We start from the raw sequence: 15,913 nt of genomic DNA on the forward strand, positions 1-15,913 counted from the left end.
GGTGTTCACATTTCCGGATGTTTCTGCGTGCAACTGAATTTGAGAATCATTATAGTGCAAAGGAAATGGCCTCAGACATAAAGGGAGAGAGGATGGATAAAGGCATGGAGGGTGGGGATAAGAAGTGCAGCTGAAAGCATCGAAATGACAAGGAGCATCTGAACGGTGAACAGAGCACCCAGCTAGCAATGGGGCTGAGACAGTGTACAGGAAAGCAGTTTTCCTGTCTCGCTATGTCACTGTAGAGACGATTCAGGGCCGGAAAAGCTATGGCTGCAAATGCTTGCATCTTTCAATTGTTTAATATGGAAAAACCTATTGTGATTAAAGCTGAATATATAATCATTTTATATTATTATTTTATAAAATCAATAGCTTTACAAATCTGAAATATTTAGCATTTCCAAGCATTGAAATTATTTTAACATTGCTTAACAAATAGGAGGCCAGGTCAAAATTCATGAAACATATTCGTGATTAACCTTTGGTAGGGTGAGAAGAAATAGTCATACTTTTCCCCTTTAATTCTTTAGGAGGTTTAATATTAATTGTTACCTTCATCTGTGAATGTACTAATCCCATGAGGGTTAAATGAAGATATATCCAATGTATCGCCTGTAATTTCCAACTCTGACACTGCTGGCTCCTTCTCATTCAGGTCCATCAGAAGTATTTTTCCAGGCTTACTGGGATCGAAACTTTTTATTCCAGGATATTTTAATCCCTTAAAAACAACAGGTGAGAAAAAAGCAGGCTTATCACAGATACCTCAAGAGCTGAGAGTGGAGCCAATTGCCTCGGGTGTCCTTGCTGGCTACTGTGGGCCACAGGTGACCACAGGGCCATCTCTTAACTGACTGACTTGTGTGTTAGGCCCACAGCACACTTTAGGAGCCGCCGGATCCTCTATGGTCATCTCCTATATATCTCCCATCACCGTCAGCCACATCTTTCGTGACAAAAGCATAGCTGCCAGCCCCTATGAGAGGGTAAGATGCTTGCCCCTCTCATTTGAAAGTGGACACTGATACATAGAAGGCCTAAGGAAAACGGAAATTGTCTGTCTCAGAACAGGCTCTAGCAAACACTCACGGTGCTCAGGAAAGTCAGTCCATTGGGCAGGATCTCCAAGTCTTCCGCACCTGTCTCTGCAGGAGTCAGGGAGGGGAGAACACAGTGTTTCACTCAGGCAGGAAGCTGAAGAAGCTTCAGTTATTCCCTCTCCCTTGAGAATGAGTCTCTCTCACAGCACCTGTTTGCTAGGCTCAGAATAAGTCTTTCCTGTATCTCCAATTGATGAATGTGATCAAAAGAAAATTAAAGAATGATTTTTTTTTAAAACTTATTTTAGGCAGAGTTCTTGTAACCCAAGCTAGCCTCAAGCTCACTTTGTAAACTGAAGATGGCCTCTATCTTGACCCTCCTAGGTAATGGGATTACAGACATGTGCCATCATGTCTATCTTGATTACATGGAATTTTTTAAAAATATCAATATCATCAACAAGCACAATGACAGTGTTCACCTCACTTACTTGCTTCGATCAGTGGCTTTTTAAAATCTCAGAATCAAAATCTGTCATATGTAGTCCATGGAAATTCACTGAATACCAATCATGTGTGATTATTCGGAGAGAGCGTGGGCTTAGCCTAAACTTATAAACTCCAAGTACATGTGCTGTATCATAGTTGCAAATCAATTAAATATCTGAAAACCATGTTAGAAATCCAAGCAAATCCCAAGTGGGGATACGACGCTGCTACTCGGGAGCACGCACTGGCCGTGCATAAACACCAATAATATCTTGCTTCAAGTGAGTTACCATTTAAATACATTTAATGGTTCGACTTTTCAGTTAATATAGAAACAAATGAAGTATTAGATTTTGTAGTCATACTCTTCATGAGTGTGCATATTTTCCAAATACTCAGAGATGCTTGAAAGCAACATGACACTTTCTAGAAAAAAAGTGTTGTGCTGTAAGCTATCTGCTTGTGCTTCAGCACCTTACCTAAATGAGTCTTCTTGATTAGCCTTCTGGACTATAGCCATCTCACACAAATAATTCCAAAAGCAAAAACCATGACCCGCTGCAAACACAGCAAAAAAATGGATCTCAAATGACTTGGCCTCCAATTGGTGGAGAGAAGTCACGGGGTGGAGCCCTTGGACACCCTGAGTAGGCTACCAGGACTTCCTATCCCTCCACCTTTTTATCTTGCTGACAGGTCTTGCCTCCCAGGATGGAGAACAGTAATTATCTTCCCAGCTTCCTTTGCAGCTAGATGTCAGCCTGTCCTCCAGATCTGCCTAATGAGATCTAAGGGGAAATCTGTTGAGAACGTCTGAGAAAGAATCTGCTCTCCAATGCTCAACAAAGTGCTTGAGAAAAAGCCTTGTGGTTGAAAACAATTATTCTTTATTTTAGGCTTTATTTCTTTCATCCTTTCTCTTTTGCCAGCTCCTTGGGTTTGTTACCATGAAACCATTGTTTTAGATACAGTTTTGTTCTGTTGACCAAACAGAACCCAATCAAAACTGAACCACCTTGACAATACATCGGTGAAGTAAAAATTCAAAGCACATGGAATTTGTAATCAGCTCCTGACCCTATATTGCATGCTCTAATTTTGGACGAAACTGAACTGAAACATTAGCAACCTACATAGCAATAATATTCTCATATTTAAAATCTGACACTTCTTCATCCGTATACATACCAATTCCTTTAACTAAATTACAATTAGGGAGTTCTACTGGTGTTACTTCACGGAAAGCATTTAATCTTGCCCTGAAAGGGAGAAAAGGAGAAAACACTCAGAACAACATTTAGAAGGTAGAGTTGAGGTGCAAACGTAAGCCCACAGAGTTCTCCTTAGCCATCTTTTCCCTTGGGTACACCCTGAGTTAGTTTTCCTTGGCAACTGTAATTCTTCAAGACCGGCGGGTGCCTAGGGGTACAATATATGGTTGAGCGAGGACTGTTAGGTGCTGTGGTGAATAGATACATGAAAGCCTACGGCGTCCTCCAGGCTCTGTGTACTTTGGCAGCGACAGGAACTATTTCGTCAGTTGTATTTGCATTCCACTGTGGGAAGTTATGTTGACCGGTAGCAGGGCCCCACTTAACGCCACTGATGTCTGAGAGCCGCTCGTGGGAAGAGCTTGCCATTTCTCTATATTGGTAGGCTCCAATATAGAGATATTGGATATCTCAATATATGCTACTTCAACTAAACATCTGAAAACCACGCTAGAAGGACAAGCAAGTCTAAATGCTTTCATTAAAATGGAGGCATCTTCCACAGAACTCAAGAAAAGATGTATTTTCCACCTGCATGTTCTGTCCGGCTCTACGGCCCAAACGGGGCGTTTGTTTTTCGGGTGTTTTAAAAGTATTTACAACTTCACAAAGTCATATCCAGAGACTGCCTGCAAAGAGGCGTGGCTCATGTGTGCGAGCACCCACACAGGGACATGTGAAGTTAGGCAGGGGAACAACTTACTGAATCTGAGTATCTAAGCATCGGAGGGGGATACTGAGTGAAGGACGAAGGTGAAATGGACAGAGGTGAGAAGGAGCGTCAGCAGGCCCCTGGACAGAGAAAAGCCGTTCATGTGGCATTTGAAAGAAGCATGCCACAACGCTGGCACAGCTGGGAGAGCAAAACAATGACTTGCACCATTTCTGGAACAAATGACACAATACAGTTTTAATAAATAGTGACAATGAGCCAAGGGTCCCCAGGCATTTTATTTGGCTTGTGATGAGCTGGGAACTTCTTTTCTTACCTTCCTGGCAATTTAGTTTCACGGAAGACAGCCAGGAGTGAGTACACACTTTATATAAAAACCCTCCTCCTAGCGACTGAAGATACAAAGGATAAAAAGAATTGAGGGTTTGTTTGTTTCTTCAGGAAAAAAAAAATAGTTATCAATCCCATGGTCTAGGGCAGTCTGGACTAATAGGTTGCAAATGCCACCAAGTTGGTCTCTCATGACAGCACCTGAATGTATCCTGATGCAATGGGATAGATGGTAGAGAAACAGATGTAGCTAAATAGATGGGAAATGCAGGCATAGCAGAGGGCTGTGTTCCCTCGATGGCGGGAAGTAACTTAGGAAGCTGACTCAGGAGAAAAGCTGGAATCTGTCCCATGACTTGGGAAACTGAAAAGCATTTCAGAAATGGAAAGTCCAAAAAATGTCTGACTACAATTTGACATCGTCATCGTAAAAGGTTATGACAACGAAATAAAAAGGAAGTGATACAGCAAAGGCTTACAAACGTTTTAGGCTGAGTTCAATGGTATGAAAAGCGATGATGTAAGCAGGCAGCACGTGTGTGCATTCCCATAAACAACACACACACACACACACACACACACACCTCAAACAAGCTTCACAAATAATCCCCTATTCTTGAGGTACATGCTTTTCTTCTGCTCTGTTAAAGATTGAATGTGGGGCTTTGCATATAATAAGCAGCACTTTACCTCTGAGCTGTATCTCTGGTCCCATGTGGTACGTTCTTAGTTCTTATGTTCTGCTCTGCCTGTTTGTTGGTCATGATTTATCAAACTGATTGTGTGACCCGTGGCTAGGAAGGACGATTTTTGGAGGGACATACAGCAAATGTTGACAAGACATTAAAGGGCAAAGGTCACAACACAAGGCAGAATGGCACGCAAAGAGGGATTTCAGGCATGGGAAGTCATCAAATGTGTCAAAATTCATGGAAGGAGGCAGTGATTTTTTTTTTTTTTTAAGAGTCAAAAGTACACAAAAAGAGTAAGAGTGTGAAACCTGGATTACAAGGTCCATTAAATATGATGATGGGTTTGCACGGGACAGAGAAAAGCTGATTGGCTCAACTGTTCTCATCAAAATAATTACAGTGACCCCCCCACCAAGCCCAGAGTAAACAAGACAGGAAACCTGCACCCAATTTCTCTGGGTCCCAATTAATGACCCGGACAAGCCAGGACTCAACAGGATGCTATTGATGTCAAAGGAAAGGTCCTGTGTTTGCCCCCTTTCGTCCTCAAACACCTCCCGTGTGTGTGTTTTTCCCTAATCACAGATGGCTAAGATGACAGTTACGAAGTGGCTAAGCCAAGGTCAGAACACAAGCATGAAAGCAAATCTCCGTTCAACCCTCTTGCTCAGCACAGTTTGCAGATAGCATCACTGCAGAGAAGCACCCGGTAGCTCCTCTGCCTGTAAGTCTGTATCTAGCGCTCAGCTTTGTAGCTGTTCTCCGATTATCAGAGAATATCTTGTCAAGGGCAAATGTTCTGGGTCTCGTAGATAAAGCGCAATATCTGAGATGTGTCCCTGATCCCAAGGTCTCTGAAGTCCATCCAGAAATCACATAAACTTTGCTGTGACCTGTGCTGTACAAATAGACACTGGCCCCCTGCCAAAGCACACCAGGCCCTGAAGCTATGCTAGCACTCTGGGGGGCCCAGGCATTTCTCTATTTGTGAGAACCATTCCTCATTCATTCTGGGTGTCTTTATGAAGACTACCGTGTGCCAAATCCCATGCCAAGGTCACTTACACATACTTCCTCATTTAATTCTTCAGGTAGTTTTTGAAATAAAGATTGATGTTTTCCAGGCTGAGGGCACAGCTCAGATAGAGCACTTGGTAAGCCTATTCAAGGTCCTGGGTTCAGTCTCTGCAGCTCTGTCTGTCTGTCTCTGTCTCTCTTTCTCTCTCTCACACATACACACATTTTCTTTTTTCTGGATGTAGAAACATCAAGCACCAGTTTATTCACCATTAATTTAAAAGGTACAGCAGAGATAGGAAATCAGATGTCACGATACAAAGCTCTCTGTTTCCCCCTCTTCCTTTGTACCCTTTCATGAGCCTACACTTTTTACTCTGCCTTGACTACACTTTCCCACAGCTTGTTCCTGCCTTCCATAGCCTGCCATGGTCTTCTGTGATAGGATCCTTCGCTTCTTCATTCATTTTCATGGACCAGGGCATCCATGTCTATCAAGTCTCTTGTCATGTTGCTGTTCCTTAATCGGGTTAGGGTCTTGTTGCTCCCCCTAAATGCTAGAAATTGGTGAGTAATGCTCCACCATATTGAGCCTTCGGCTCTTGCAGATGTCTGCTCAGTTAGTCTATGGCACTGTCAGTCTAGTGTATCAGACAGAGAAGGCAGAATAGGTACTCTGATGGGGCCAGCAGGGCTGGAAGACAATTCAGCCTTAGCCTAGGTGTCAAAGGATTATGATAACATTCCAGTGTTGTATAAACTATCCCCAAAGGCTCATTCGTTGGAGGTTTGGCTTCAGTGCAATGCTCAGAGATGGGGTTTTAGCAAGTGATTGGGTCATGATGGTATTGACCTAATGGATAGAGTAATGCATTCATGGATCCATAGTTGAATGAACACTTTGGAGGTAATGGACACCGTGGAAGGTAGTGTCCATAGCCTCCCGTGTGTAGAGGGCATGGGTCACTCACTGGACCTCTGACTTTGGAAATCTCTCTTGTCCTCAAGCCTTTTACTCTGGTTGTTTCTCTCTGCTCTGTGGCAGTCATGTGATAAGTAGCTCTCTGATCCCCTTTCTTACCACCTCCTCATGCTGTTCTTCCTTCCAGCAGGACCACTGCAATGCACCAGCCCCCATGGGCTTCAATCTCCAACACCTTCAGCGGTTAAGTCTTTTATGTGTAAGTTGTTTCTCTCAGGTTTTTGTCACAGTCACAGGAAGTCTGTCACACCTAGTACCAATCACTGGAGTCTTCTGGTGGATTTTGAGGTCACATATTAACAATTATGAAAACAAATGATTGCAGGGAGCTTATTATGTGCCCACTCTTAAACATCCTGCTGGGATGTTCTCGTAAGTTTTAGGTAGAGAAACTGGCTGGAGCTTTTGCTGGCATTAACATGACAAAATGAACTGACAGTTGCAGAAGGGAGATCTTGCCCACCATCGTTGCCTCTAGGACATACTGCCAGGCATGAGGTGAAGTAGCAGAGGTATGCTGAGGAATTAATGCTAGCTTTGTCATTCCATTCAAAGATAGAAACCCAGAGACCTTACACAGCATGGCGGTAAATCTAGGAAGGAGCCTTTCTGCTTCTCAACATCTCGCATCCTCAAGAAATGTTCTGTTGCCATGGGCATTCTCTAGACTTGTCTGGTACATACCATGAAAAGCCACATTCCAGATCTGACTACAAGCATGAACCAGAACCTTCTTGGCTTCTTCCTCTCTGCCTCTCCCGTATCAGAAGTTCAGGAAGTTCTCCAAGGCACAGGATGGAGCTGCACAGATTCTGTGCTCTTGCCCCACCTCCTAATGTATAGGCCACAGCCCTGCTTGCACTTTATCCCTGCAGAAGGCTGAAGAAGGATGTATCTACTCTGAGATCTGGGATTGCCTTGATGTCACGAAATCACTTCTTTACTCTTCTCTGGGCAGATTTATGTCCCCCAAATGAGGGTAGATCGTCATCCATGCCCAGGCCCTCTGGTTCTGGTTCTAACAGGAAAGATGGCAGGGTCTGAGTACCTTCTACAGAAGAGCATACACATTACCTGGGGTGGGGGAATTTGCTAAATAACAATGATGGAATTCAGTCACAGAAAGTGGTGCTTAAGACTTGGCATATCCAGGGAGACCTTGGGTACCCCTCAGGCCTATGAATCCTCTTGTGTGTTGAGGCTTTAGGGCTTCTAGACGGTGGGTCCTGTTTCCCTTCCTTTTGTCTGAGATCCTCCAGGAGATTCTACACACATTTCCAGTTTGTAATTCAACTGATTTTTACAATTTTAAAGCCCAAATTTTTACAAGTGTAAAGCCCAAATCAGGCGATAGAGATGGCTCTACAGGTAAAATACTCAGTACACAAGCATGACACAGCAGTGCACACCTGTAATTTCAGTATTACAGTGCAGAGACAGCCTGATTTCTCTACCAGTCAATGTAGGCAGTCAGGGAGCTCCAATTTCAGTGAGAGACCCTGCCTCAAAAATTAGGTAGCTAGAGCATGATGGAGGAAGATTCCCAAAACCAATATCTGACTTCTCCAGGCGCTTACATAGGCAGATGCAGCCATCCACACACAGAGACATGTACCACACACACACACACACACACACACACACACAATTTTTTTTCAGGTCCAAATACTCTTCCAATGTTTTAAGATTTAAGAAATAATCATTTACAAAACCCAACTCTGTATGGAAAAATCCCAATTAGTCCATAAGATTATATAATTCTTTAATTCCAAATAGTCCATGTTCATTAATTTTTTTACCTCAGAGTAAATAACACAGTAGTGTTTCCTAAGCCTTTTAGAGAAGGATGGTGTCTAGACTTTGAACCCTCCATAAAAGGTTAACATAAAACTTCTTTGACATCCTTAGTCTTCCACCCTTTAACACTCTGGTGGGTTACTAAAGTGTACTGCTGGATAGCTACATTCACAGGCTCCTTGTTAGCAGTTTTCTACACAGATGTTTCCACTTCTGGTTTCTTGGAGCAGCCAGTAGTTAGACACTCAAAATGGTGTGCCCGGGATGCCCTGATAAAAGCAAAGCCAGACCAATAGTGCAGCTCACAATGCTGTTTTCCTCAGCCCAGCACCCAGGAGAGCATGTGCGCCACCCCAGGGAATGGCTGCTCCTGTGTGGGCCAGTTTCCACTCAGGTTTTCTGTCTGCTTCCCTCCGTGGGGCCTCAGACTGCGATCCTCTAAACCAGGGGGCTCTCTTTCACTAATGTATTGATTTAGAAACCAATCCCACCTCCCCACTTCACCCACACATGCACACCAGTCTGGTATTTGGAAATTGTTTTCAAAGACAGTGACTGTAGCTAGGCACACAGATCTTGTTGACATATCACCTGTGTGTCCTGACTTTCCCCCTCTCTCAGACACGTGAAAGGTTTTCAAAAAGCACATGAAAAGACTGACAACACGGACAAACCCCTCTGAGATGCACTTCTTGTCCAGGGCCTACGGATTTTCCCATTAAGAGCCTGAAGCTGCATTAGGATGTGGAGATTCTCCTGGAGCAGGCAGGGGTAGGGACCACGGGGCTGGAGCCCTCACCCTATGACTCCAACACAACTTACTGATAGGAAGCCCGGTGGTTCTTGTAAAGTGCCAAAACCAGTCCCACGACGGTGAGTGCTATCAGCTTCACCATGGCTTGACACGGATGGACGGACTGAGGATGGACAAGTGCAGGGACGCTGGTCGATCCTGAGGCCTGTAGCCCAGTGGCTCGGACAGCTCCGGATTGGCTGGCCTGAGCATGCCTGGAGCCGCCCCCTTGAGCCCCAGCTCCGGTTCAGCCAGAGTCCTCTATGTGCTCTCTGTTGGCCAAGTGCTTCATTCCCCTCACCCATGCCAACCCATGCCCCAACTCTAAGGAGAGAAAAGCAGAACAGGTGTGGAAACTGTCCTGGAAGGGATTAAGCAAGTTGGAGGAAACAGAGAACCATGAGAAAATAATGAGCCAGGAGGGTGAGCCCTTCACTTCGTGCCAGGAAGGAAAAAAAAAGTTCTAATCCTTGTGACTCGGAGGGGGGTTAGAACTTCATCACCATGACAGCCAATTAAGTGCGTAGAAAAGAGGGCCGTGGCCAGAAGCCCTAAGATCGAGGCTGTTCTCACAAGAGGCCCACAGACCGCCATCTCAGAGTGTCACACCCCCCCCCCCGCCCCCTGCCTCTGAGGTTACAGTCCCTGAGACAAAGTATCCCGCCATTCAGCGGCTCCCTTACATGGCTGGTGTTTGCTGAGTGTCAGCTCTGTGCCAGGCACTGTTCTAGATGCTAAGAGCTGTGACCAGTCTCCACGGAGCTGACATCAAGTGAGGGGTGGAGGTCAAAGAAATCATGGCTGTGGAGGCCAGCGAGATGGCTGAGAACTGTAAGGAACACTGACAGCCAAGCCTGGCAACCTGAATTCTGTTCCTAGGACTCAGGTGGTGGAAGGAGGCTTGACTCCTGCAGCTTGTCCTCTGACTTCTTCATGTGCATGTAAACACACACACACACACACACACACACACACACACACACACAGACTTCTAGAATGTTTTCATCAGGTAGGTGCCAATGGAGTTTAGTCATTACCCACAGCTCTCAAGGAAAGCCTTCGAGTTCATGACCTAAGCACTGCCCTGCTTTTCTGCTACCCTGGGAACAAACAGGGAAGATAGCCAGCTGTTGCTTGCTTTCTGCCATATCTATTCGAAAGAAGATGCAAATGAAGCCTTCTTGAACCTTCTAGAACAGACTAGCCATCAGCTTTATGAAGCTAAGTCACTGTGGGTGACTACACATGCAGCCGGACAATCTACCTGAGAAGAGGGCCATGGCCTCCCAGAGAGGAAAGTATTTTAAAGTGAGTCCGGTATGATGGTGATTTGATTTGATGCTGTGGGTAGTTTAATTAGACCAAATTCTGCAGCTGAGGCAAAGGAACCCAAGCCATGGGTTAAGGAGAGAATGGAAGACTAGAGACAGTTCCCCAACTGTTTTCATTGTAGGTGTGTGCATGTGTGTGAGTATGCATTCGACTGCATATGCGGAGGGCAGAAATCCAGTGTCTTCAGCCACTGTTAAAAATTTAATGAATAAATAATAATAGTGTTACTTGGTGAGAGCGATGTGTATGCTTATGGAAGGGGGTGAGGGAAAGGAAGAGGAAGGAGGAAGGGAAGAAGAGAGGGAGAGCTCTCCAACACTACAAACATTTTCCTTGCAATGGTGAGGAGTTTAGGCATAGCTCAGCAGTCCACCTGGCCGATATTTCTGGCAGGCTGTTTAGCAATCCCTTCAAAAAGGGCACGAAATGAAAGTTTTTAAAAGCTACATTTTCATATATTTATTTGAGTCTCTCTCTCTCTTTCTCTCTCTCTCTCTCTCTCTGTGTGTGTATGTGTGTGTGTGTGTCTGTATACAAGTAGGCCTGTGGAGATCAGAGAACAAATTTTGAGAGTTAGTTCTCTCCTCCCACTAGGTTTCCTGTGTCATTACTCCTGGCAAACTTCCCAGCAGCACCGTGGCACTGCTTTCCCCAAACAGACCGTTTGATCTACCATCATGCTTGCTATGTCCTTCCAAGTTCTTCGTACTTCAACAGGGACACTCTCTACTATCCTATTTCCCCATACTCCTTACATCAAATGTACCCAACAGTTTAGATGTCTTCTGGACATCTTGGAACCACTGAATTCATGAACTCACAGAAACTGTGGGTGACCGCACAAGACATGCAGGGGGACAAGCCAGCCAACACTCCCTCATGGAGGGGGTGGTTACGAGGCCCAACCCCTGCTAAGGAGTCACTGATCGCTGGTGGCTGCTTGAGAAAGGAGAGTCAATTTTCCTTAAGAGTATGGCCCCCTGACGGGTGGACTTTGGGCCATCTTTTGGCACTATACCCGTGAGTACATGTAGCAAAAACTGGGCTTGGATTAGAAAAAAAAAAAAAAAAGAAAAGAAAAGAAAAGACTTGAATTTGAGAGGGGGTAGGGGTAAATGATGGATCTGGGCGGAGATGGGGGAAAGGTTGGGGGAGGTGAATATGATCAAAATCCATTGGATGCAGTACGAAGTTTTCAAAGAATTAAGAAAAACATATTTATGTCTTAAAAGCTGCGAGGCTGGCCAGGCTTCTTCCCGAGGTTACATAAGCATTAAGCAATTGCTGGGAAGGAGGGTGTACTTCTGCAGACCTGCCTGCAAGCTGGGCCCTGAGCTCTGGGCCCCCAGCTGTCATGTGTAATCACCTACACAGGGTTGGGCTTTGTAATGCTATAAGTATCCTTAATGCACCCATTCTCCTGCAAGTAAATCCAGTGAGCTCATTGGCTCACCAAACCTAAAAACTAAAGCACCTTTGTTATGTCTTAATATGTACAGGTAAGGAACCCAGGCATGTTGTACTAAGTTTTTACCATGTCACTCAAGCTGGCAGCAGAACTAGCAGCCACGGCTTCGGAGTCTTCAGCAAGTTCAGCTGAGACAGAAGCAGAGGTGAAGTCAGCCTTCAAGGTAACTCACAAGGCTCCCTTCAGATGTTAGTCTCTTGCCTCCTAGGCTTGGTACCAGGACTATGGCAGAAAAACAAAAAAACAAACAAACAAAAAAAAACCACAGCTCTTCTCTCTTAGAGTGAGCTGTCTTCCAGAGTGAAACAGCAAGCCAGCCCAAACCCCTAGAGGAAGCAGCCACCTTCTAAAATCTTAAGGCCCAAAGTGACATGCCAGGCTCTAGTTCATATGCACTGCCTCTTGAGAAGAGGCACGCAGAAGAGGTACATGGGCATCTTGAAAAGCGCCACAACTCCTGAATAACCTCTCGGCGTTTCTGTGTTCCTGACACCATCCCCAGGCTAGAACAACCCATTCTCTGTTCTTGCCCTAAATCTTCACCCATAGCACAAGAAACCTTTGAAAAATGTAAATCAGATTATACCAGTTCTCTGCTTCAAAGCCTCCCTCCCACAGCTTCTGGCTTTGCTTTCCTGTCACATCCTAAAAAGCCCTAGGAGACTTGGCCTAGACTTAACCACCAGATCGAATTTCTATCAGTCCCTCTGCGCTGTGCCAGTGACCTCCGCTCTGTGCTGGTCCAAATGTTGTGTCCATCAGGCTGTTTTACTTCCTCACCTTTGCTGGGTGTTGCTTATAATACTCTTCCGTTGCCCTCACTTTCTCCCTGAGTGCCAGTCCCTAGAATTTGTAAGCTGGATGTTAAATAGCCACTTTACCAAGCTCCACAAACTATCTCCCACAACCTTGACCCTTCTACCACCCCCAAAGACCCCCCTCTTCGTGTGACAATCATTGGCAGCTGAGAGGCTGCTGCACAGCCCAGCAAGTTCCCTGTGGTGTGCTTCCAAATTGTTCAGTTGTGAACAATTGAGCTCTAAACTCTCACCACACCTCTGCTCTTGTGGCCCTCTTGCTTATTCATTTTCTCATCTGCCTGAATCCTGGCTTCCCCCACCAGTCTGTGAGCTATGGGAGGGGCATCTTCCTCAACTGACTCCATAGCTACTGTCTCTCCATCTCCACAGGAGTTTTCTAGCTCACAACCATTACATGAAGAGACGGCAGAGGATGAACACTGAGGGACCAGGGAGTTGGTGAGAAGATGCAGGCTAGAGGTGCCACTTCCTGTCCCCTAACCCAGTCACCCTATGGCCAGCAAAGAAGCCAAGTGGTTCTGCTGGCACAAGGAACTCGCTTAAGTACTTGGTTAATTATCCTGTTTGTGTCCTTTTGTGTGTGTTTCCAACCCACCTGTCTTTCTTTCCTTGCCTGCTTATCTCTACTGATGGCAAGAGCAAGGTTTGTCTCTGTCAGGCTGCAGAGTGTGCTAGTGTGGCCTAAGATGCAATGACAGAGCCCCTTTGCTGTCTTGTGAAAGGTGGCACATTGATCTTCCTTTGAGTCTTCCCAGGCCCCTGACATCCAACAGCATCAACAGCTTGATTCACATGAGAGGAAAAGAAAGTAGGTGGCTGGCCGAGGTAAAGGGTGCTTTCCAAATTCCTGGTCTCTGGCAGAGGAGAAGCACATATAATCTCTGACACCAGAATCAAGTCGGTATCTTGAAATTTGTCCCATCCAAATCCAGATCTAGCCTTTACTATTCCTCAGTCCTCTTGCAGGTTTATCATAGATCCTGGAGGAGTGATGAGGCCACCTCATCCCCAATTTCTACTCCCAACTTGTTCCTTTTCTTCCTCAAAGTTCCCATATTAACAAAACTCCCAGCACAGGAAGGAGGTGAAGTTCCTAAAGACAGGGGACATGAGTCAGAGAGTGGATATTTAAACACATCCACGAGAGGTATACTGTACAGGGAATAACAAAGCTACTGCATTCTCTCATTTATTTTTGGAGGGAGAATTATGCTCAGTTTTTGCTGGAACAGATAGGGAAACATTATTAATCCAGTATGAAATTAAGAATTTAATGTATTTAAGAAATGTAGATTGTGTAGAACACCTCAATCATAATCTTTCAGAGGCCAATGATTAAGAGCCAGGAAGCATGAATAAATAAAGGTCCATTAAGGAAAACGTAATACATAAACACAGTGAAACATTATGCAGCATTTAAAAAGAAAAAAAAGTGCCTATTTTCAAAATACAGAGCAGTGTACAAGAAATTACGTTAAATGCAATAGAACAAACAAAAGAAAGAAAAATGCTATATGATCTGACTTAAATGGAGCATCTAAAAACATTAAATTTACAGGAGTAGACAGTAGAAATGATGGTTACCAAAAGCTAGGGTGGAGATTGATCAGAGAAATATATGTCAAGGAATGTAAGATTTCAGTCATGAAGAGATCTATATTACAAATCTGTGTCTATGGCATGGCACTCTCTTGATAAAAATTGGGAAGAGAATCCATGTTGGTTATTTTCACCCTGCCACAAAGGGTTAAGCATTAAAATAGACGTGCATGTTTCAGTCGTGTATACATGCCATAGTATGTGATGGATCCCCCTAGTACCTGACAGATTTAAGTAAGCAATTTTTGTTGGTCAGTTGAAAATAAGTTTAGAAAAGAACAAAGACAGGTCTGTTCAAATGGATTTATTACCCATATTTAAAGTTAAAGCTTAGAGTGTGAATCAGCTATAATTACACAACATACGAAGCACTTTTCCAATTTACTTGTCTTCTTGCACAGCAGCAAGTCTTCCTGCTGTTTCCAGCATCTCACTAGCTCTGGGATGCAGGTGGGGGCAGCTAATTCTGTCCTGCAGCTCATGCATGTACATGGCACTCCCATTCCACCCCCACCACGCCCACTGTGGCCAGGTTACAAACTGGGACTCTTGACCAGAAGGAAGGTGAGAACTCCCAGCTAGTTGGAAACACCTATGACTTTCAACCTGTGAACGCTTCTGGAACTCTTGTTCCTGTTCCGGCTTTGGTTCTCACCCATTCTTTCCTGAGGTGCTTATGTTTTCTGTTTTGTTTGGTCCTTTAACTTTTTTTTTCCTTGATTGAAAAATAGATTTTTTTTTCTCCTCACATATTTCCTGATTATGGTTTTCCTTCCCTCTACTCCTTCTATTTCTCCTTCCCTCTCTCTACATCCAGATCCACCCCCTTTCTGTCTTTCATTAGAAAACAAAGAGGCTTTTAAGGGATGAAAATAAAATAGAGATAATATAAACCTAACGCATTGGAATTGGACAAAAGAGAAGGGAAGGAGCCCAAGAGAAGGCATGTGAATCAGGGACTCATTCACACATTCAAAAATCTCATTAAAACGCTAAACTGGAAGTCAAAATATAAACCCAAAGGACATTGTGCGGACAGGCACAGGCCCTGTGCTTGCGCCCTCAGCTTCTGTGAATTCTTATGAGCTGTGGTCACGATGATTTAGAGAGCCTTGTTTTCTTGATGTTCTCTATCGCCTCTGGCTCTTACATTCTCTCTACCTCCTCTTCCACCTGATTTACTGAGCCCTGAAGGGAGGGATTTTGTGGAGCCATCCCATTTTGGGCTGTGTTCCAGGGTCTCTCACTCTCTGCATAATGTCTGGCTGAGCATCTCTGTGTTTGTTCCAATCTGCTGCAAGAGGCTTCTCTGATAATGTCTGAGCAAGGCACTGATTTATGAGCATAGTAGAATGTCATTAGGAGTCATTTAATTGCTACATTTTTGTTGTTGTTTTATTCCTTTTGGACTGGGAGTTTTTGGTTTTCCCTTAGGTCCCTGGGCTATCTAGTCTCAGATTCTTGGTCGCCCAAGCAATGTCAGGTGTGGGTTCCATCTTGTTGGCCTTATGTCAAATTAAGTATTTATTGGCTACTTCAACAAGCTTTGTGCTACCATTGCACTAACATAGCTTACAGGCAGAAGAGTACTGTAGATCACAGGGTA

General features: G+C 44.5%; 1 protein-coding gene across 1 annotated transcript in view; it reads right to left on the reverse strand.

Moving 5' to 3' along the window:
- Positions 1-9,255, reverse strand: part of Pon1 (paraoxonase 1) — a 24,441-nt gene extending 15,186 nt beyond the window's left edge. The window contains exons 1-4 of the mRNA XM_055612644.1: positions 9,117-9,255; positions 2,721-2,791; positions 1,093-1,148; positions 556-724 (exon numbers count right to left, since the gene is read on the reverse strand). Coding sequence (XP_055468619.1) covers positions 556-724; positions 1,093-1,148; positions 2,721-2,791; positions 9,117-9,190 — 370 coding nt within the window. The 5' untranslated portion in view covers positions 9,191-9,255. The remainder of the gene's footprint in view (positions 1-555; positions 725-1,092; positions 1,149-2,720; positions 2,792-9,116) is intronic.
- Positions 9,256-15,913: the final 6,658 nt, after the last annotated feature.

Source organism: Psammomys obesus, unplaced genomic scaffold (assembly GCF_907164565.1).
Source record: "Psammomys obesus unplaced genomic scaffold, mPsaObe1.curated_primary_1811, whole genome shotgun sequence".
NCBI lineage: Eukaryota > Metazoa > Chordata > Mammalia > Rodentia > Muridae > Psammomys > Psammomys obesus.